This window comes from Ostrinia nubilalis, chromosome 27, assembly GCF_963855985.1.
Source record: "Ostrinia nubilalis chromosome 27, ilOstNubi1.1, whole genome shotgun sequence".
Classification (NCBI taxonomy): domain Eukaryota; kingdom Metazoa; phylum Arthropoda; class Insecta; order Lepidoptera; family Crambidae; genus Ostrinia; species Ostrinia nubilalis.
The window spans coordinates 6,909,543-6,932,325 of NC_087114.1; the positions used below are offsets into that span (position 1 = coordinate 6,909,543).

The window sequence follows — 22,783 nt, forward strand, 5'->3', positions numbered from 1 at the left end:
CTTGTCTCGCCACGACGAAACGACAATATTTTAGGCGTTTACCTGAGAATGGAGGTCGAGGGGTTAAATATTCAAAAGCTTAGTATTCAGTCTGCAGCCTTGTTCTATTCCTGACACCTTCAATTTTATTTTCCATCTGTTATGGGTTAAAGTTACTTTTATGTGATACTAGCGGCCGCCCTCGACTTCGTACGCGTGGATCCCGTTTAACCCCCTTAGGGGTTGAATTTTGCAAAATCCCGTCTTAGTGAGCACCTACGTTCTAAAAGGAACCCCCATGCAAAATTTGAGACTCCTAGCACTTGTAGTTTCTGAGATTTCGTGATGAGTGAGTGAGTCAGTCAGTGACAGTCGTATTTTGTATGGCAAAGGAAACTTATCAGATCAATTTTACAGAAGGATTTAAAGTTAAACCTATTTTGTAAACCAACATAATAATGCATGGGAGTTATTAACATTATTTTCTAATGTTAATTTTTGTAAAGTTCTTTTTTTCAAATTCATATTTTGCGATAGAACGAACTTATCTACGAACGAGCATTTATGTCTCGTTTTGTTTTTCTAGTATTTAGTTTATAACTATTTTGTAATAATGACGCTCGGATTGCTCAGTTCAAACTCCCCGCACTCCGCGCTACCCTTGACCAAAAATTGGTGGGGCGCGTCTTCGTGGATGAAAAGATCTTATAAAATAAATAAAACTATTTTTTTCAGACTTCGAGCCATGCCAGCCGACGCTGGAGAACAACGTGGCTACCTTCATGCTCGACCTGCAAGCCGGGTACTACAAGTGCGGCCTGACGAGGGTCATCAACAAAATGACGGTAACAATCATTAACCAATCGATACAATGACTCCAGACTACAATGACAGAAATAAGGAGATCCGTAAACGAACTAAAGTCGCTGACATAACCTGACGGATTAACAAGCTGAAGTGGCAATGGGCAGGGCACATAGTACGCAGAACTGACGGCCGATGGGACAGCAAGGTTCTGGAATGGAGGTCCACCCACAAGGTGGACCGATGCCTAGCAGGGAAGCGCTGGACGCAGGCCGCTACCAGTCGCTCAACATGGAAAGCATTGGGGGAGGCCTATGTTCAGCAGTGGACGTCCTAGGGCTGAAATAAAATGATGATGATGATGACAATGACTACAATTTTATTGTCTGGAATAAATAGAATTCGAGATTTAAGGAACACTAGTAGTAGCCATCAGCTCTATGAGTTATGTGCCCTGCTCAAAGCCACTGCCTGTGCCACACGCATGAGAGTTTAGCAATTCTGCATAATATCGGTTGCTTTGGTATTCCTGCTGATCTCCTCATTGTTGATTTGATTATGCAGGGAACCTCCAGGAACAGAAATATGTGCTATTATTTTGTTTTGTTTATGACTTTATAATCAAGTGGTCAAAGAAGCGCTCAGCTGAAAGAAAAATTTTAAATCCAAGCTACAAAATAGTAATAAGTACGCCTTTTGTACTTTGGTAGGTAGGTACATGTATCGTCTGTAATAAAGTTTATATTGAAAGAATACAAAGATCCTAACGACCATTTAACCCGTTCACAGAACATGCGCACATTCTACCACAAGGTGATCATAGAGGGAGCTAGCGGCGACCGCGAGACGGTGCTTGCTCGCTGCCTCGTCAACCCTAAAGGACGGCCGCTAGTCAAGAGGGACACCCAAGCCTTCCCGCTGGACTTCAACGAGCCTGAGTAAGTGTTGTCCTTATCATTATAACAGTCTGGCAACTTTGTGCACCCACAAGGGTGGTTATGGGGTCGCCATAAAGGTAGCAGGAAGGCGCTGGCAGGCCGCTACCAACCGGGCGATGTGGAAATCATTGGGGGACGCCTATGTTCAGCTGTGGACGTCCTCTGGCGTGACATATGGTGGCAGGGACAAGGCACCAAGCAGAGCCAAATCACATGATGCGTTGCAATGCCAGAGCGGTGTCGTGCGTCGTTTTACATAGAAACACGAGGGGTGAGGTGCGTCGCGTCATACGCCGAAATCTTCGGGGCGTCGTGTGCTTGGCTTTTAGGCCTGGTTTCCACAAAATTCGAAAGGAGAGGAGAGGCTTTAAGACCGGAAAGGTGCTGGCGCACTGCCTAGTCAGCCCTAAAGGACGGCCGCTAGTTAAGATAGACACCCAAGCCATCCCGCTGGACTTCAACGAGCCTGAGTGAGTGTTATCTTCATTATTTATTTATAGTTCGGCAAGATTTTGATGGACAGACGACCTCATAAAGGTCTGCTACCTTTCTTCAAATCTATTCAAAATCTTGCCGTGGCGCTCGATGCTGGATGCGATGAAGGCGCTGGATACAGGCCGCTACCAACCAACCGGTCAATCTGGAAACATTGGGGGAGGCCTATATTCAGCAGTGGACGTCCTGTGGCTGAAATGATGATGATGATTATGATGAACTCGTCGCGTTTTGACAGCCTTTCCCCCATAATAACTCAACAAACTTGGCCTTCACTAGTTGGGTTATTGGCGGTCTAGCTGTAGATCCTGGCTACACAGGAGTTGCAGCGGTGGGGACGAGAGGTGGGAATATTCCCATAGTTTTATCAACTACCCTACTAAGTTATGTTCTTTCTTCCTTCCCAGTGTTCTGAACATCACCCGAAGTGAGACAGGTCATGCACCAGAACCGATGCTTTCCGCCATTGTCAAGAAAAACGGAGTCCCGTAAGTATTTCTAAAGGCTTCCATTATTAATCCACATTTTTATGTTTTACGACCACTTAAAGCTTTACAGCCTATTGTCACAAACCATTGTTTGTATTAAAAGTCAATAAATGTCTTTATGATTCTTATAACCCGTTGTAACTTAAATGATTTTTTATTACGTGATTTAATCATTTCTATTTTCTTTCTTTTGTGTCAAATTGTCAATAGACTTAAGCAATCTTGAAAACAACAAGTAACATTATGGAACTATCTAAGTCTCGAGGTATCTGAGTTAACTTATTTCTGGGGGCACGGCAGTGCCCCCACCAAGTCGAGCAAAAAAGCGGCACGGCCGTACCATCCTTTTCTCGAAGCAATTCAGGCCATTTTCGACCCCCTGTAACTTCGTTGTGGATAAAACTAGAAGACTGAATTTTCAGTAACCATGTAGGCATTGTAAAGACACGGTATATTTCAAATTTCATTCAATTTGAACCAGTAGTTTAAGAATTATAACGGGTCAAAGTTTCTTAATTTTGTCACTCACTGACTCACCGATCATCAAAACTCTAAGGCACTTCTAGCAAACCTAGAAGCTTCAAATTTGGAATATAAGTAGTGTTTGGTGTATGAATCAAGGAAAAACTAAAATATTTGGGGGCACGGTAGTGCAACCGCCAAGTCGAGTAAAATTTTTCAATTTCGGTCCAGTTTTCTAGATACATAACTGCTGTCTACAAAATACAAAAAGAAATGAGATCCCATCAAAAACAATACTTGTCAAAAAAAACCAAGTCTCGCAACTCAGTTGTTCTACGGTAAAAAGTTGTGAGATCCATGTAATACCAAGTCCAGGCCAGGAAATCTTTAACGTTTTACATAAATATATTGACTTGGCCATCGCATGAAAACACACATCACACATCACATGTAAATTAAATTATTTAGTGCGATGGCCAAGTCAATAATTTATGTAAAACGTTAAAGATTTCCTGGCCTGGACTTGGTATTACATGGATCTCACAACTTTTTACCGTAGAACAACTGAGTTGCGAGACTTGGTTTTTTTTGACAAGTATTGTTTTTGATGGGATTAATTGTCACGTATAATAATGTTGATTTTCTCTAAGATTGTTTAGTACATACGTCTTTGTCTCTATTGATTTTTTCCAAAGAAGAACGGTCACGCCCCATACAAAAAAAACCCAGACCCGACAGAAACGAGACATTCCTCAGTTTTTTTGTCATGTCTTAATTAGTTAAAATATATATTTTTTATATTCGAAATCTATGTATAACTCCAAAATATTATCCTTTGTTTTTGTTCAGGCGTTATACAAAAACTAATACAAAATGCCTATTTATCACCAAAATTGGTAAATGTATGTACCTAAATGTCTATTACAGCTGCTATGGAATGTATCTAGGTGACCTGGAGATACAGCCAGATTATACAGGGTGGTTATACATATGGAACGATAAGTGATCTCACTCGATTATTTCTAAACTATACAAGATATCGAAAAACTAGTTACTGATTCTGAAAGTGCTTCACGAGCTCTTTCAAATGGTACCAATAATAGGTTACAGATTATGGAAGCTGGTAACATTGAATTTTTGGATTTTGTAACTTCTCGTTTCCACCCTGTATAATCCGGCTGTATCTCCAGGTCACCTAGATACATTCCATAGCAGCTGTAATAGACATTTAGGTACATACATTTACCAATTTTGGTGATAAATAGGCATTTTGCATTAGTTTTTGTATAACGCCTGAACAAAAACAAAGGGTAATATTTTAGTGTTATACATAGATTTCGAATATAAAAAATATATAATTTAACTAATTAATACATGACAAAAAAACTGAGGTATGTCTCGTTTCTGTCGGGCCTGGGTCACAGATGACCGTTCTTCTTTATTACGAGTACGATATTATTATCGCGTCTGGCCATAATTTTGCATTTGCTAAATTAGAAAGGATCGTGCTCTTGGGAGCATAGTGTGAGTTTACATCAAACGCATTCGATGTCGACTACGTAAAAAAGTGACACTAATAAATGTATGACGGATTGTACAGCGCCCCTAGCGGAAACTTTCAAGAACTAAAATCTTCATATATTTTTTGACGCACTCGATAGTGACGACGTTTGATGTAAACTCAAACTAAGCTCGCCGATGACTATGTTGTTTGCATAGTATCGATGACTTTTGTATAAGATACCGGATGCTTGTAGCTTCGTGGCGAGCAAAAGTCGTACACCCCGCCTAAGACCCACGTACGCCCCATGCCCATCACTTCACAATTTTACATCATCAACTTCTTATCCTCACTCCGTGGCTAAAAAATGTCACACGCCCCGCGTAAGACCCCCGTGCGCCCTACGTCCACTTTACAATACCGTCTTAATCCTTACTCCAAAAGTCGGAACGCCCCCTCACGCCCTGCCTACGCCCCACTTTACAATATCAACTTACCTTATTCCAAAAGTCGAACGCCCCGCTCACGCCTCTCCTACGCCCCACTTTACATCATCAATTGATTATTCCAGGGTTCCCCGCAACGACTCAGTAAGCCCCGGCACCCACCTGACGATGGAGATCTTCTTGGACAACGAGTCGGCGCCGGTATATGGCCTGTTCGTCAACTACATGTATGCGACTAATACGGACAACCAGCAAGAGACGATTATATTGAATGGGTGAGTTTTCTTTCAGACTTTTTACACTTACACAATAAGTAAAGCCAGCATCAAATAGTTCGTGACACCTAAAGTGGCCAAAAAGTTGACAACACAACCTTATTCCAATTGTAACAAAGACGTGTCACAAATTATTTGACTGACTCATTTAATTTTGCCATGCTCAACTGCCTAGCCTTGTGGCCCAAGCGGACTACTTTACGAATATTACCAGTACATTATTCTGTATTATCACACATTTGTGTATAAAGATTTTATCAGTTAAGTCTAGGTGTTTATTAGAGATGAAACGGATAGTTGTTTGGCCGGATACCGGATACCGGATATCCGGCCAGCTGCTAGGCCGGATAGCCGGATATCCGGCGGCCGGATAGTTGGCCCATTGTCTCGTTGCATGTCGTGACGAGTTTAGCGCCGCACAAGTGCTTCGAAGGCGATCAGTGGGTATTAGTAGACTAGACTAGTCACACTTTTCGAAAATCGAATCCGTCCGAATAGAATGTCAGATTTTTCCACTTGTGTAGGGGGCAGATCAACGGGCGATTTCGGTTGCTATCGTGCGTGATTGAATAGCGAAAATTAAATTAGTTTACTTGTTGCGTAATCTGACTGAACTGCATGCATCATATTATCATCAAACCATCAGTGAAAAAAAGATCGCCTTTTTTATTTGGCAATATTTCGACACTATCAGATATTTACTATTTATGTATTCGTCATTAGAGTGAATAGGCCAGACAGAGAAATTAGTTTTTTGAAAGACCTTAATATGGCTTTTGTAACTTTTTGGACTTTAAACAAAAACCGTCATTATTATAAGCCATTTTATTGATATTTACCTCAAAGATTAATGTATTTGATTTTATTAATAGAAAATTGTCGTAGTTTTTTAATATCCGGTATCCGGCCGGATAGTGAGTTACTATCCGGTATCCGGCCGGATAGTAAATTTAGGCCGGATATCCGGCCTACCGGATAGTTACCGGATATCCGTTTCATCTCTAGTGTTTATCATGTATATTCAAATTCAAATATTTTATTCAGTACATCGGCCCTTTCCAGGGCACCTATAAGTAGGTATTTATTTTCACCTATTCTTAAATTGAGACAAGATCGCGCAGTGTAAAAAATCCTACCATTCATTTAATCAACGTATCCAATTGTTTTTTCCAGCTGTTCCCTGGACGCGTCTCTCTTCAACAACTTCCAGACCACCGACGGAGACCTCCTGGTGGCCAAGTTCAGGGCCTTCAAGTTCCCTGACACCACCTACGTCATGTTCATTGGAACTGTCAACGTATGCCTGGACAAATGCCCTGGGGTAAGTCATCATCATCATCATTTCAGCCATAGGACGTCCACTGCTGAACATAGGCCTCCCCCAATGATTTCTACAATGACCGGTTGGTGGCGGCCTACATCCAGCGCCTTCCTGCTACCTGTATGAGGTCGTCGGTCCACTTTGTGGGTGGACGTGGTACGTGGCCTCCATTATGGAAACTCTTTGTCCCATCGGCCGTCAGTTCTGCGTACTATGTGCCCTGCCCATTGCCACTACAGCTTGCTAATCCGTTGGCATGGGTTAAGTAAGAGTGGATATTTATGAAGTAATAGAAGACTGATACGAAGATGCAGTAAGGCAATCCGCCAACTGTGTAAAATAAATAAAAGAAGACTTATGTGATAAGCCATTCGGACGCCCCGCGTATGCCCCACGAAAATTAGATTATACTCGTATTTAGTGATTCAGCAAATAACAAAATAAGATGTTGACTTCACATAAAGTTTAACAAATGACTACGAAGTTTGTATGGGAAACCAATTAATTTTCCCCTGAGGTAGTACATTTTCCCAAATTTTAAAATTAGTTCCACGTTTTTCCAGGTGCAATGCAGCAACGGCGCTGAAGGCTACGGCAGGAAGCGTCGGTCCATCTACTCAGAGCCCAGCTCCAACAGAGTATACGAAGTGTCTCTTACTACCTTCCTGAAGGTGGACTGGAAGGAGGGCGAGAAGGAAGCAGGTCAGTAACTAAGGTTAACTGGTGGAGAATGTCATATAGCAAGTTCGCCTTTTGTACTCGGTTCTTTCCAACAATGGCTTCCACAGAAGACCAGCCTCATGTTCTGGGTTCTTCCTTAGAGCAGGGCTGTAGGATACACATGCTGAGCGGTTGCCATTTTGGTTCACAACATGTACAATGTAGGTACATACTTATGCGGGGTTACCTCCACCATATCGAATTACAAATGATCGAAAATCAAAATATCGAACGGTCAGAATATCGAATTTACAAATTATCGAAAGATCAAAATTCTGTGTGCTTACCATGAGTTTACGTTAGGTGTGCTCGCTAGCGAGTATGTCAAAAATATCTATGAAGATTTAATTTCTTGAAAGTAGCCGCTAGGGGCGCTGCACAATATGTCATACATTAAAATGTCATTTTTTTACGCAGTCGCTAGCGAGCAAACCTAACGTAAACTCATGGTAAGCACACTGAACGTAGGTTTAAACTGTATCTTTTTATTTTAGAACCGAATAAACATTTTTCTTTTTTTTTTCAAATACATTTTAGTAAATAATTAGGCGTGTGGAAAGGCAGAGTTGACTAAGAGAGAAATATACCCCTCAAGTCCCCCACCCGTCTACATATTATAGTCCGGTCGCCGAGCACGTAGAATTTCGTCCAATGACCCGGCGTGCGTGGCCACCGGGCTTTAGACAGAATGGAGAGTGCAAATCCTACAATTGCCTTCCAATCATTACTGACATTTTTTATGTAAATTAACTACATACCTACTATATACCTGCATTTATTACAATTAAATAAGTGAACACTAACCTGGACTTGCTCGATGAGTACAGCTACAGCTTCGCCTTGTATAACACAATTCACAAAACACTTCACAAATTAAACCTCGACACGTCCGTTCACTGTGGAGGTTGGATAGCGACTGACTGAATGTTACTTGAATCGTAATAAAGTAAACTTGTGAATGAGTGATTGAACTGAAATGAGTGAGACAGTGAGTGAACTGAGTGAGGATGATGAATGATTTCACCGAGTGAATGAGTTGCCATATTCTAACGTCAATTTTATCCAATAACGTGTAATTTGAGTAAATAAAAAATAGAAGCAATCTGTAATTATTAAAAAAATTGAAAATGATGTTGTCTGTTTTTCTGTTTTTCACGCATTTAAATCACTGAACCGATTTTGATGTAATTTGGTATACCTACTTTAAAACCCGGGGTAAAATTTAGAATAGATTTTTATCTTGATTTTGAATAGAATAACTTTCTGTGACGAAGCAAAAAAGCGGGCGAAGTCGAGGGCAAACACTATTAACCTACATATAAAATTACCTTTGTTACAGAGGACGTCCTAGCCCTCATCAAGAACCTCAAAGCAGCCAACCAAATGTTGGACGACAAAGATGGTACCCCAGCAACAGTGGCCGAGCGAACCCAGGACAATAAACTAGTGCTGCACTCCCAAGAACTAACGAGTAACAGCGTGGCGCTCACCTACAGCTGTTTATTACTACTGATTAGTGCGCTGCTAGCTTTTTAGAATTTTAGGTAGAATAGGATAGCGTTGGGACTTGAACATTGGTCTGCATTTCTTCAAGGAATTCTTGTATTGAACTGGATGTGTTTTTGGTTTGTGCTATTTTTGTAACGAAACCAATTAAGTACGATTTGGTATGGTTTCTGAGCCATTTGAAATTTTATTAATGAAAAAAAATTGTGACTAGGTACATCCTTCTTTCTTAGATGATGAAGATTTGTTTGACCAATGATTCGAGATATTATTATGTTCTATTCTGACGAAAATTTTGGCGACATGAACAGAAGATTTTATGGCATTAAATCTGTTCGTCTTCGTCGGTCCCTCACTGATGAGGATCGCGACCAGTAATAGCAGAGTAAATACAAATGAGTAGGTCATCTTCATAGAAACGCACCGAGCGCGGTTTGTAGGTATGTGAGCGCGCCAATACGTATGCGGCGCGCACGCACACACTGACAAAATTTAGCGTGGATTAGCGGGGAGTCGTGCGGTACACACAGCTTTTGACCGCAGTCTGTGGAGGAACACTATAAAATGTGGTCGCGATCCTCTTCAAAAAATCTGTTACATGTCGCCAAAAACTCCTTGGAATTAAACAATAGGGGATGCGGGAACAATAACAATTTGATATTAAATTGGCCTTAAAAACGACGTAATTAATTATAATTTGGTTTTACGTGATTTCTCTAAAACTATTTAGTTGATAAGACGAACTATACCTTACTAAACCAATTATAAAATTTATTTTAAGTTAATGTTGTTCAAAAATCTACAACGAAAATTGATTTTAGTCAAAATCAATAAGATTTTTAGAAGTTTTTTAACTTATATTTTAATAAACAAAGTACTCAATATTATAAAAAAAATATTCTAAAAGAAAGTTATGCAAAAATATAGCATACAATTTTGGTTTTGGTTTTCTTTAGCGTCAATTTATTTTAAGTTTTTTTTTCATTTGGATATTTTTTAACCACCAACTAACAAATTGTTGGACATTTTTGCAACGACATTATTTATTTTATGGTTTCACATAAAATAAATATCAGTTAAGTTTAAGTAAAAGTGATTTAATCGAAGTAACGTATTATGTAAGTGCCTAAATAATATTTTTATTCTTATTTTTAATTTTACTTCATTAATTAAATCAAATCTGACCAGGGCATAATAGATTTTTCTTTTTTTCTTTTAAATAGAACAGATCTCATTTTTTCATTTTAATAATTTTAATATTTTTATTTTTCCTCAGTTTTGTTCCATGTAAAAGTTACAATCTATACCACTTTTTTGTTCTTTTAAAATATTTTTAGCCTAAATTAATTGACGTATCCTACCCAGGATAATAAAACGTCATCATGTTATAGTAAGACTTAAATGTAACTTATTATGTAATGAAAAAAAAATATTTTAGTAAAATTGTTGTGAAATTTCAAGAAACAAATGTAGTACTGGTCAGTAAACTAATACTAAACATTTTAAGTTCACTAGTCTTAAAAATAGTTACTCAGTAAGAACAATTTCAATGCATTGCCCTTTAAACTGATTTTGAACTAATAACTCTATGTCTACATAACTTTATCGTAGGTATAATTTTTTACCTACATTTTTAACGTTCATATTTTTTGTAATTTTTATTTCTTTAATGTTTTCATGAAAATTCATTTTTGATCGCTGCCTGTATACTTTTGTATATGTACTTGTAAATGAATCATATTGACTGGTGCTCCTAATAATAAAATTGTATTTTTATGTCAATTGAATAATGGAACAGTAACAAAATAAACCCTTTTTTTCAATGTGTTTTTTTTTTCTTTTTGGGAAATGGGTCAACAAATTAATGAAACATGGTTTTTATGTTTTCAGTCTTTTATAGAACCATTATTTAGTAACTGAAATCTAACTAACAGTAGGTACAGAACAACTGACAAATAACCTGGAGTTGTCACAAGGTACAGTATAGTTTTCGTTAAAAAATATAAAAATTGTAAGCTACAAATAAAGTTTAGGAAAAAACTGTAGCCTATACGAAATGATGAAATATTTTTTTGCTTTTTTGACAGTTTTTTTTTCATCGAATATTATCAAAACTATACTTTAACTTGTGACCTTTTAAAACAATAAAAACTATTAGTTTTTTTTTATGTAAATATTCTAATTATTAAAGTAGATAGTCTTAAAAACTAATTTACATAAAAATAGACAAATTTAAACAATTCCTCGGCGCATTACAGTTTAATAAAAATACAATTGTTTATTATACAAAAAAACTCATTTAAAAAAAGGCAAATGCATAATTTTATACGTATTACGAGTCATGTAGGTATTTTTTAAAATAACCTTCAGTGTAACATCAATAAAAGTATTCATTATTAAAAATAAATGCAAAAAATTATTCAATTAGCTAAATAATTGCTATTTGCAAACAAATCCCAGAGAGTTATTTTTTTTATTTGACCGATTAATACTGGTCGTGTCATAAAAATAGTATGCGTATTTAATAATTATTATTATATTTCTTTTAATATTAATAATTTCAAATATAAGAGAGCTGAAATAGCTGAAAAGTGGTAAACAGAAAAATATAAGCACGATAAATAAAATTATTTTTATTTTGAATTCAAATTATTCCATTTATTTACAAATATTGTTTTAATTAAAGAATTATTTTCAAAAATGGCAAGTGTGGCAAAAAACACTATAATGTTTAAAGACGTCCTGTAATAATTATTTAAAATAATTATTGTATTTTAGTTAAATAAAAGTTTTTTATTGATTTCATACCCGAGAAACCAGCGCTATTAAAAATTTCATGAATATTTTAGAATCGTTTTACATTCTAGACTTTAATAAAATGAGCTAATATCAAAAAGTGTGCAATTGTTGACCGTACTCGAAGTTAACCCTTAATAAGGCAGTGGTAATATAATTCCCACCACATTTTTTACAGCTTAAGTTTGTCTAAATGAAAAAAAATTAAAATGATTTATTTGCTTTTAAAATACATATTTTACATAGTGACTATTATTATTATTTATATTATATTCTATATTTTATTATTTCTATATTTCTGGTTATTTTAAATAAATATTTTTTACTATTGAAACCATAATCTGAGCGGTTCTTTCAATATGAAACAGAACAACTTATACAAAATACGCTATTTATGCATATAGGTCCAACGCTTACCTCAATCAGTGCCTGAGGTATGACAGCATCACGGGAGGGTGATTTTGTGACAGTCAAACGTCAGCGAGACTTCAGATTCGTATAGATGACCCACGCTGAACTGTCCCACCAAACTCAATGACGGGGGGGCGCTACCATCGTTCAAATATATGGTTTCCAGCATGGCAAAAATCGGAACCAGCGATCCGGTATTGACGGTGGCGCCCCACTGTCAATGTCATGGATAGGACAGTTCAGTATTTTGGAACTATATGCCCTGTCATGTCAATGTCACCCCTCCCTCGCCGCTCCCATAAGGCACTGACTGTGTGACTGACACTGACAAGTGCTAGACATATTCAACGTTTTAACAATTGCACACTCGATTTGCGTAGATACAAAGTCCTAGTTTGGTCATTTTATTATAAAAATGTCTAGTTCTACTTGGCACGAAACTACAGTACACACGATCTTAATCGTTCTACGGTCAGGACAGATGAACAAAATTGCAAGGTTCGGTACAGACTTTGCGGGTAGGCTGACAAAAATTTGTAATACCAGTCTCGGGCGCCCACTAGTGAGCTCAAATTGAACAAAATAAATGGTAGGTTATAAAAGAAAATATAAAATTTTAAAACGTTACTGCAACGAATCGATCAAATCCTCTCAGCCCATCGGTCAATAAAAATATTAAGAGTGAGTTGCACCATCTTACTAAAACTTTGACAAACGTCAAAAATCTGTCAAAGTCCATACAAAAAGCAACAGTTATTGTTACTGTTAAATGAAGGTGGTGAAACTCAGCTTTAGAATTAATTATAATAATATTGAAGTTTTATTGCTGGTTACATACCAAAAATTGCAGTACCTATTTGAAAACAAGAATAAATTTATTTAGATTGTGTTTTGTTACACCCCGTATAAATTAAAATTTGAAAAACAAAGTCTGTACCAAACCATTCATTAACATTAGATATCTCCTTACATGGAAAATGGACAGTTATTTACAGAGAGCACTAATACTAATGGCTACTTTATTTAAATTCTACTCGTTTTTAAATTCACAATCCGCCAAACATGTCAAGAATTTAAATTTAAAATCACTATTCTGGCAATTTTGAGTATTTGTAATCACAATCGAAGAATAAATTTCATAAAAAAAGGTTTTGTCCATTTGCCACAGACTCGTTACAAGGAAAAGCATGAGTAAACTTGTCACACTTCATATTGATAAAGCCCGGTCTGTGAGCATGTAGAATTTTGTCCAAAGACCCCAAGCATGGGTAGCCTTATCGCTCGCGCGTAATTATATTGCTGTCGCGACTGTGCGACGGGCGACCGCAGTCAGTGTGCGAGCGCGACACTAACATAATTACGCGCGAGCGATAAGGATGGGCAGCTTGGGGTCATTGGACAAAATTCTACGTGCTCACAGACCAGACTATAGTTACGGTTCCCGTTTATGACGAGTTTACTTTTAATATGCCACTTACTTTGTGACGAATAGTGGCAAATTGACAATTAATCAATAAAAATTGTAAACTTGAGTAAAATAAAACATGAAAAATTTCTAGAGAGCAAAATTTAAAATAATTGAGATTACTTGACATTAATTTATTTATCGAATTCCTTGTCTCTGATCACTTACTTTCTTAGATAAACTCTACGGGAACACATGACCGATTTAAATAGTTTAATACTCAATTTAGGTAGTGTCTTCGCCTTATATTATACTTCAAATTCTACAAAAATTACTGTAGTAACGTTACGGCAGTGTTTTATTCAAAATCTGCCTCAAGACCTTAAGACAATAAAGTTTAAAATACAATGGACATAATGTCCAATGTCAAGCAACTGTACTGCTTATTGCCTTGTCTTAAGGTCGAAAGGCGATCAAAAATTGAACTCAAGTCAAAGAAATTTCGACTTAAAAGTCACTTACTCAATCTGTGACTTGTTTTTCAGATCCACTCTGCCAGCCTGAATCCATTGTATTGGTGTCGCTGTAGCAATGATGGTGGTTCGTCTTCAGTATTTCTTCCTTCTCCTCCCTGATTGGTTCATACTGGGAGTCAGGGCCGAGGCATTTGGAAGTTTCTGGGTCGTTAGAATACACTTGGTCAGGCCTTCTCTCTTCCTCGTCAGACAATAATGACTCTTCAGTGTTTGGAGATAAGGGCGATAGGTTGATCGGCGGTGGCACGTAAAAGTCTGGCTTGCCCGAGTCCGAACTGGACTGCCTAGGGTGTTCTTTGGGCAGATTCTTAGGGCTCGACCTTTGAATCCGCAGGGGACTCATGTGAGCCCGCATTTTAGGACTACCCTCGAGTCTTATGCTAGAATTCAAGTCAGACATCCTTCTGTCCTCAATCCGCTCGATCCTGGAATCGTTCATTCTGGAATCACTCAGCCTGGAGTCATTCAATCTGGAGTCATTCGATCTAGCATCACTCAATCGCTCCATTCTCTCGTTGATACGGTCTCTGGAATCGCTGCCGCGTTCACTCATTCGAGTTTCATTGAATCTATCGCTGATTCTACACTCATTGACTCTCTCACTCCGTTCATTGAGTCGGTCTCGAGACTCGTTCATTCGTTCTAATCTAGAATCATTGAGACGATCTCTGGAATCCATACGCTCGCTCAAGCGAGTTTCGTTCATCCTGTCGCTGATTCGTGAGTCATTCAAACGGTCACTAATCCTCGAATCATTCACTCGTTCACTAATTCGCGACTCGTTCATTCTATCACTCAATCTGGACTCATTTACTCCACTCATTCTGGGGTCATTCCGCTCACTTATCCTCGACTCGTTCATCCGGTCACTGATCCTCGAATCGTTCATTCTATCGCTGAGTCTGGTGTCATTCACTCTCTCGATTCTGGGATCGTTCATTCTCTCGGACATTCTCATGGAATTGTTCAGCTGTTCAATTTGTTGTTCGGTCAGTCGCATAGGATTCAGGTCTTGGCGTAGTTTTTCATTTTTCAGTTTCTCGTTCTGTCTGGGTCGTCTTTTAGACCCCACTTGGGGTTGAGGGCGTTGTTGTCTTGTTAGAGTGAAGGAACCAGTGTCGGATTCTGACGTGGATTCAGGGTGGTTTTCTATGGTGCCCACTAGCGCAGACACGTTGGGATTCATGCAGCATTCGGCCTGTGAAAGAAAGTTGCAATTTAAACAACAGGCAAGATTCTATTCCCACCTCTCATCCCCACCGCTGCAACTCCTGTGTAGCCAGGATCTACAGCTTGACCGCCAATAAAAACCCAACCAGTGAAGGACTTTGTCCCGGGGGAAAGTTAAACAGACAGTGGCTGAGGATTTTGGGTGTAGTTCGCTTCCACCTTCAGCCTAATCATCGTTTGTCATCAGGTGAGATGCAGGCCAAGAGCTTTCTCGTGGTGGATAAAAAACACGATCTGACATTCTGCCCATCCTTAGCCAGGGAATGTAGATCTAATCCTCCATTTGCCTTTTTAAATTAGAGAACAGAGAGGGTCATTCTCCTGCAATGGAGACTAAATTACCTGAAGATGACAATGAAATATCGGTGGAAGGTTGAAGAAGTGGCCTATGTTCGAAGACGAATCCAAAGGCTGATCTAGATAGATAGATAGAATGAAAAAAATAATAATAATACCTTCACAGAAACGTTACAGCAACTGGATACATCAGCAAAGTATACCTCAGACTCGGCATTCTGGTTCACTCCTCTATGACAGTCTTGCATCGAAGACCTAGAAATGGAATAGAACATGATAATTTCCAGCAAACACAGAATAGTATTATGGTAATACCAATAACGAATCAGAAATGAGGAGATCCGCAGGAGAACCAAAGTAACCGACATAGCTCGCAGAATTGCTAAAATCAAGTGGCAGTGGGTGGGGCACATAGCTCGTAGAGACGATGGCCGTTGGGGCAGGAAAGTTCTCGAGTGGCGACCACGGGCTGGAAGACGAAGCGTGGGCAGGCCTCCTACTAGGTGGACCGACGATCTGGTAAAGGTCGCGGGAAGAACCTGGATGCGGGCAGCGCAGGACCGTTCATTGTAGAAAACCTTGGGGGAGGCCTTTGTCCAGTAGTAGACGTCATTCAGCTGAAACGACAGTGTAAGTAGTTAACTTATTTACATACCTTATAGGCGAATGTTTGTCATTTTGGAAGCCAAGGTTCTCCTTCCCTTGCTTTTGGCATGAGTCCGAACTCTGGTCTGAAACTGAACAAAATATAAATTACTTAATCAGTATTTATGGAAAATATGGTGTGGGATGAATGTATAATTTGTAATGTTGAATAAAGAATTTTACACTTATTAGATGCTCGCACACTCACTGCGGGCGCCCGTCGCACAGTCGCGACAGCAATATAATTACGCGCGAGCGATAAGGATGCGTAGCTTGGGGTCATTGGACAAAATTCTACGTGCTCACGGACCAGGCTTTAGTCATAAAAAGAAAACAAAAAAAAATAATTTCATACTATATAAATAACAGACAAAAATCATGAATCAGCTAGGCCTAGTATTCATATAATAATAATAAAAAATCCGGCATGTAACTTGACTATTCGCGCCACAGTGACCAAAAAAGTGCCTTAGAACAGAAATTTAAAACAATCATAACTCGAAAACTATCAAAAATCGCGGAACATACATGGGGGTGATTTGGATAGCCCTAGTGATGCTCTATCTGTGGGCTTTGGCTTGACACTACTTTTTGGGACACCCTGTATAAAAATGTAAGGTTTTATTGGCTATCTATGTGTTTTTGAAATACCTTTACTAGCGCTCTTCTGGTGCAAGCATTCTATAGCCACATTTTCCTCCATTCTGCAATCTCTATGAAGATTCCCCGCACTCATGCCCAAGGATCTCTGACACGACCTATACGGAACCAAGTGACCCCTCAGGGTATTGAACCTGGCTTCCGGCGATATATGCATCTCTGCCTGCATCCTAGCCAACTCATTCACATCCGGCTGGTACATTTGAGCCAAATCCGGATTTAATCTATTCAAGTCCGGATTTAGTCTATTCAAGTCCGGATTTAACCTATTCAAGTCCGGATTTAATCTATTCAAATCCGGATTTAAGCGATTCAAGTCGGGATTTAACCGGTTTAGTTCGGGATTTAGCCGGGTTAGTTCGGACATGCTCTGTGGCATGTTGCCGTGCATGAGATATGAGTTGCGGGCGCATGTATGGGGTTGCATGGGCATATTTGTATGGTCGTGTATGGGCATCGAGTTGCGGTGGACGTCTATGTGGTGGTGATGGAGTAAAGTGGCTGCTGCAGGGTCTTGATGATGAAGGTGATGTCTGAAATCACATAAATTAATTTATTAGGGTTTTAAATTATCACACATAAATTTTCTCTAAAAAAGAAATGAAAATTTGCCTCAAATGGGACTTGATTTGGAACCACAACCTTTCGTTTGCCGGACGAGTTGTAACTGACCAACTGACAAGTTTCTTTTTAATGTGATTTCTAAGCTGTTAACTAGTCAAATTAAATTATTAGTCAAGAATTTAAGATCACAGTTTCGAATTATGTAAGGTAATGTTTCGATTTCAAGAATCTTGATAAATATCCAAACAACATTATGATCCTAACAAGTACGTAAGTAACATTCTTGAGACAAACGCCCGTATTCACAAACATTACTATGAGGTCTCACAGTGCGCGTGGACGCACAGGGTGACACACGAACCAATCACAGAGCTCTATTCACTTGCATGCTTGATTTGCTGTTTTACTTAAGCAAGCATCGTTTGTGAGTACGGGCGTAAGATTGTACCTACGTAACCTAAAAATTAATTTAAGAAGACTGACCTGCTACCACTCCTTCCCTGAGGACTATACGGCGGAGGAGGTCCCCACAACCCAGTTTGTGCATCAAAACTGCCGCTGGCTTCTCCAAAGCCCTCTTGCATTGATCCTTGGAATTGCTGGCTCTGTGCGAACTGCTGACTTGTCGCAAACTGCTGACAAATAAGACAAATACAATTAATATTATTATAATAGGAAGTGGTCAATATTATGGCAGAAGTGTGGGCGTTCGTTTCAGCCAAACGACGTTCACTGCTGGACAAAGGCCTCCCCCGAGGATTTCCATAACGACCGGTGCTGTGCCGCTTGCGTCCAGGCACTTCCCACGCCCTTAACGAGGTCGTCGGTCCATCTAGTGGGGGCTTGCCCATACTACGTCTTCCGGCCCGTGGTCGCCACTCGAGAACTTCCGCGACTTCTTCTCAGCACCAGCCCATATGTTGTCCCGAAGTGGTGGTAGGGCAAGCTATATTTGGGACGTGTTAAGTGCCCTGGAAAGGGCCTATGTACTGAATAAACTATTTTATTTATTATTTTTTCCTCATCGGCCATCAGCTCTGCAAGCTATTTTTTTTTTTATCCACAAGGAGGAAGCTCTTGGTCTGTATCTCACCTGATGGTAAGTGACGATCAGGCCGAAGGTGGAAGCGAGCTTCACCCGGAATCCTCAACCACGGAGGAACTGGCTATCTTACCTCTAACTGCCGGAACACAACAATGCTGTTAACATTGTTGTTATGGCGACAGACTTAAGTAAGATGGTGGTAGCTAGCCAGGCGGATTTAGAACAAGCCCTACCACCAACCAAACCGAACAGAAAAATCTGCTCCCACTGGGAATCGAACCCGGGACCTCTGCGTCTGAAGCAGGTGGTTTTACCACTAGACCACAGAGGCGGTTAAATGTGTATGCTATGTGCCCTTACCTGACTTGTCGCAAACTGCTGATTTTGGTTGAACCCACCTTGGGCTCTCAAGTTGGGGGGATAGGAGCGGTCGTCGTAAGGTTGCGGGTTCAACGACGGGGCAGGGTCAGTGTCATCATCATCATTTAAAAAAATAAAAAATAAAAATAAAATTCATTTATTTCAGGCCAGGGCCCATAAAATTTCAATAATAATAATAATTGCATTAAATAATTAAAATCATTTAAGCCATTGGACGTCCACTGCTGAACATATCGACGGCAGAAAGCGGAAATGTCGTATCTCAAAAATTGGCTAAAATGACTTTTAATTGTATTGTATTAAGAAAAAAAAGCCGCGTCGAATGGTGTATGTATCGTCTTTATACGATGAAAAAAAATATAGATACGTCATAGAATTTTTTCCAGTTTTTTTACAATTTACTTGACCAATTGCTGTAACTGGTCAAAAAAACGCAACTTTCGAAAATAAAATAGATACGACCACACTACTAGTATGTTAAACAGTTACAGCACTCTTTTTCTGAGTCGAACATTGATTTTTAAGGAGGTACAGCATTTCAGCCGCCCTAAAATCTTACGATGTCGAACATACAGCAAATGAGCCGAACTGACGTGAGTACTTATAAAATAGTTACTGCATTTCAAACGTATCATCTAATAGCGAAAATCTTACTAACATCATTAGAATGGAGTCTTGTTTTGTGTACAGCAAGTAATACGTCACTCTAGCAAAACAAACCCCCTCCACCCGCTGCGTCATACGCCATTCTGATCGCGCGGCAGTTGTGCGTTAGCGCCGATAGTGAGAACGCAGAATTGTAAATTCTTAAAATAAATATTATTTTACATTTTTATTTGTTGTTTCGTTTCAGCCGAAAGACGTCCACTGCTGGACAAAGGCCTCCCCCAAGGATTTCCACAAAGACCGGTCCTGCGCCGCTCGCATCCAGGCCACGCATTTTGTCTTGTCCATGTTCATTTTAAGACCCACTTGTTGAGAGGCTCTACTGAGGCCATCGAGCATTGTGTTTAGGTCCTCCACGGTCTCAGCTATGACTACAATATCGTCCGCGAAACGAAGGTGGGTGATATACTCGCCGTTGATATTTATGCCGAATCCGCTCCAGTCCAGAAGCTTGAAAACATCTTCCAGGGCGGTGGTGAACAGTTTCGGAGATATGACATCTCCCTGTCTCACTCCTCGCTGCAACTGGATAAGTTTCGAGTTCTGATCCTGGAGGCGGACCGACATTGTAGCGTTTTCGTACAAGCCCTTCAGCACTTCGATGTATCTATAGTCAATTTGGCACCGTTGGAGAGACTGTAGCACTGCCCAGGTCAGTCGAAGGCTTTTTCATAGTCCACAAACGCCTAAGTGGCTGATTATAACCTGCCGTAGCGTATGTATGTGGTATATGGTACTAAAGCCTTTTCGGAAACCGGCTTGTTCGGGAGGCTGGAAGTCGTCGAGCCTGCGTGCGAGACGATTCGTGATGACTCTCGAAAACAGCTTGTAGACATGGCTCAGAAGTGAGATAGGTCTATAAATTTTTCAACAAGGTTTTGTCGCCTTTTTTGAAGAAAAGTTTCACCACACTTCTGTGCCATGCCGTAGGCGTTTTTCCCTCAAGTATGACGGAATCGAACAGCCTCTGAAGAGCCTTTAGTACCGGCGTTCCACCTGCTTTCAGAAGCTCAGCCGTGATTACATCATCACCCGGTGCCTTGTTGTTTTTCAGCAGTTTGAGAGCCATTCTAATCTCGTACAGACTGACGTCCGGGATATCTTCGGTGTAGTGTCGGGTGAATCTAGCTTTTGGGTCTTCAGCTAGATTTGGGAAGTACACTCGTGTATAATTGTCCGTAGAACTTCTCAACTTCTTCCAATAACTCAGGCCCCGACGAGATGTCTCTGCCATCCTCGGTCTTCAGCTTGGTCAGTTGACTTTGGCCAACAGACAGATCCCTTGCGAACACTTTAGAGCCTTTGTTACGCTCAATCGCCTCTTTAATACGATCTGTATTAAATTGGCGTAGGTCGCGAGTCAAAGACTTGGAGATCTGTCTGTTAAGACGCCGATACTGAGCAGCATCTTTAGAGGACTGCAGAACCAAGTTTCGTCTCTCTTCTATAAGTTTATTGGTGAGGTCAGAGATCTTTTTGGTTTCTTTTGAACGACGGGTTTTAAAGAACTTAGACCCAGTCGTTTGGATAATTTCCACGAACCTGTCATTGTATTCGTCCACAATTTCGCAGTCTCCCAAGAATCCCAGGCATTCGAAACGATTTTGCAACTCGAGCTGAAAGCTTTCGGGGTTTTGGAGTTGGATGGGCGCTGGGCGGAGCGTAGACTTCATCATTCGACGCCTCTTGAGCTTCACAACGGTAAAATGGGACCGGGAGCTATGTATGTATGGCTCTGGAAATATCCTCATATACATATAGTCTCCACTTCGTCGTCGGGGTGTTCCGTGGTCGGTGCGTATACCTGTATGACCTTCAGCGAATACCGTTTGGTGATTCTGAGTATAAGGTATGCTACCCTCGCCGAAATACTCTCGATCTGGACCACGTTGTTGACAAGGGACTTGTGGACGATAAACCCGACACCACCCTGGGACTGTTGGTCGCCCTCCCGGAAATAGAGCAGGTTTCCGGATTTCAGAATTATGGTGTCCTCCCCCTCTCTTCGGACTTCGCATAATCCTACGATATCCCACCGCAACCTGTTTAGTTCTTCCTCGAATTCGGCGAGCCTCACGTCAGGCCGCAGCGTGCGAGTGTTAAATGTTGCCAGGGCCAGAGGTCGTCGGGGTTGGTAGCCTGTCGGTACCCGGTGATTCTTAGCACCTCTCGCCCCAACGTTACCGTGACCGCTACCGTGGCCCGGGATAGTAGGGCCGCCGGGGACTAGGGGCCGTGTTTTTTTGTGTCTCTTCATGAGGGGATTTTGCCTTAATCGCCACGCTTGGCAGGCGGGTTAGCGATCGAAGATTTTTTGTGAGGTTTCGCACGCAGACGCTGCTGCCCGTCCGGTGCTGCAGGGATTTTGTCGCCTATTACGACACGCCTCCTGTTGGCGGTGGGGAAGAGTATTCTTTATGGCCGTCCCCCCCACACGGCACTTGTTGTTTACGTGTTTAAAAATAATAAATGGCAATCCTCAGGACAAAGTATAAGTAAGTGATTGTTGCAAGCAATAAAGAGAAAGTATAGCAGACTGATTTATGTAACTAATGAACAAAGAAGGAAAAGTAACATGATGATTATTTTTATTTAGTTTAAAAACTAATACTGAATTTAGCAGATTGATTGTTGAAACTAATGAAGAAGAAAAACTATGGCAGGCTGATTGTTAAACTTTTAAAGAGAAAGTGTATGCTTCTTAAAATTAATGAAGAAGAGAGATAAACTAATAAAGAAGAATATTTTTGTCGGACTGATTATTATAATTAAAAAACAGACTGATTTTTTGTGCCATTACATTCTTAAAATTTAAATAAAACAGTTAAGAAAAAGATACAGTATTTTATTGTTTTCACATCTCTGACTCTTATTGTAGATAAAACATTTCAAATGTAGAAAGTTATTTCATTATAAGGTCCATACAGCTAAATAGCCCTGTACAGTTTATCGTTTCTTTGAGATACAGCAGATCCGCTGCCTGGGAATTGAAGTCAACTTAAATAAGCCATACATTTTACCTTCCTGATACAACATTTCTGCAGCTCGACATTAAAAAATCAATTGCTGTAACTAGTCAAAAGTCAATGAAGTAGTAACTCTAGATTATTCCAATCACCTTTATTAAATAAAGTTTAATTAGTAGACAAAACATGCAAAATTTCAGCTTTCTAACTTTCTTAATTTAAGATTTATGAATTTTTGAAATAGTT

The 22,783-nt window shown here is 39.9% G+C and overlaps 2 protein-coding genes across 2 annotated transcripts in view; one reads left to right on the forward strand and one right to left on the reverse strand.

Annotated features, from left to right (window-relative positions):
- Positions 1-9,034, forward strand: part of LOC135085043 (uncharacterized) — a 95,244-nt gene extending 86,210 nt beyond the window's left edge. The window contains exons 4-10 of the mRNA XM_063979823.1: positions 715-824; positions 1,573-1,721; positions 2,624-2,704; positions 5,239-5,388; positions 6,562-6,709; positions 7,273-7,411; positions 8,769-9,034. Coding sequence (XP_063835893.1) covers positions 715-824; positions 1,573-1,721; positions 2,624-2,704; positions 5,239-5,388; positions 6,562-6,709; positions 7,273-7,411; positions 8,769-8,965 — 974 coding nt within the window. The 3' untranslated portion in view covers positions 8,966-9,034. The remainder of the gene's footprint in view (positions 1-714; positions 825-1,572; positions 1,722-2,623; positions 2,705-5,238; positions 5,389-6,561; positions 6,710-7,272; positions 7,412-8,768) is intronic.
- Positions 9,035-13,515: 4,481 nt separating this feature from the next.
- LOC135084804 (uncharacterized) overlaps positions 13,516-22,783 on the reverse strand; it is a 44,030-nt gene continuing 34,762 nt past the window's right edge. The window contains exons 15-19 of the mRNA XM_063979543.1: positions 17,963-18,111; positions 16,907-17,448; positions 16,266-16,347; positions 15,769-15,865; positions 13,516-15,281 (exon numbers count right to left, since the gene is read on the reverse strand). Coding sequence (XP_063835613.1) covers positions 14,070-15,281; positions 15,769-15,865; positions 16,266-16,347; positions 16,907-17,448; positions 17,963-18,111 — 2,082 coding nt within the window. The 3' untranslated portion in view covers positions 13,516-14,069. The remainder of the gene's footprint in view (positions 15,282-15,768; positions 15,866-16,265; positions 16,348-16,906; positions 17,449-17,962; positions 18,112-22,783) is intronic.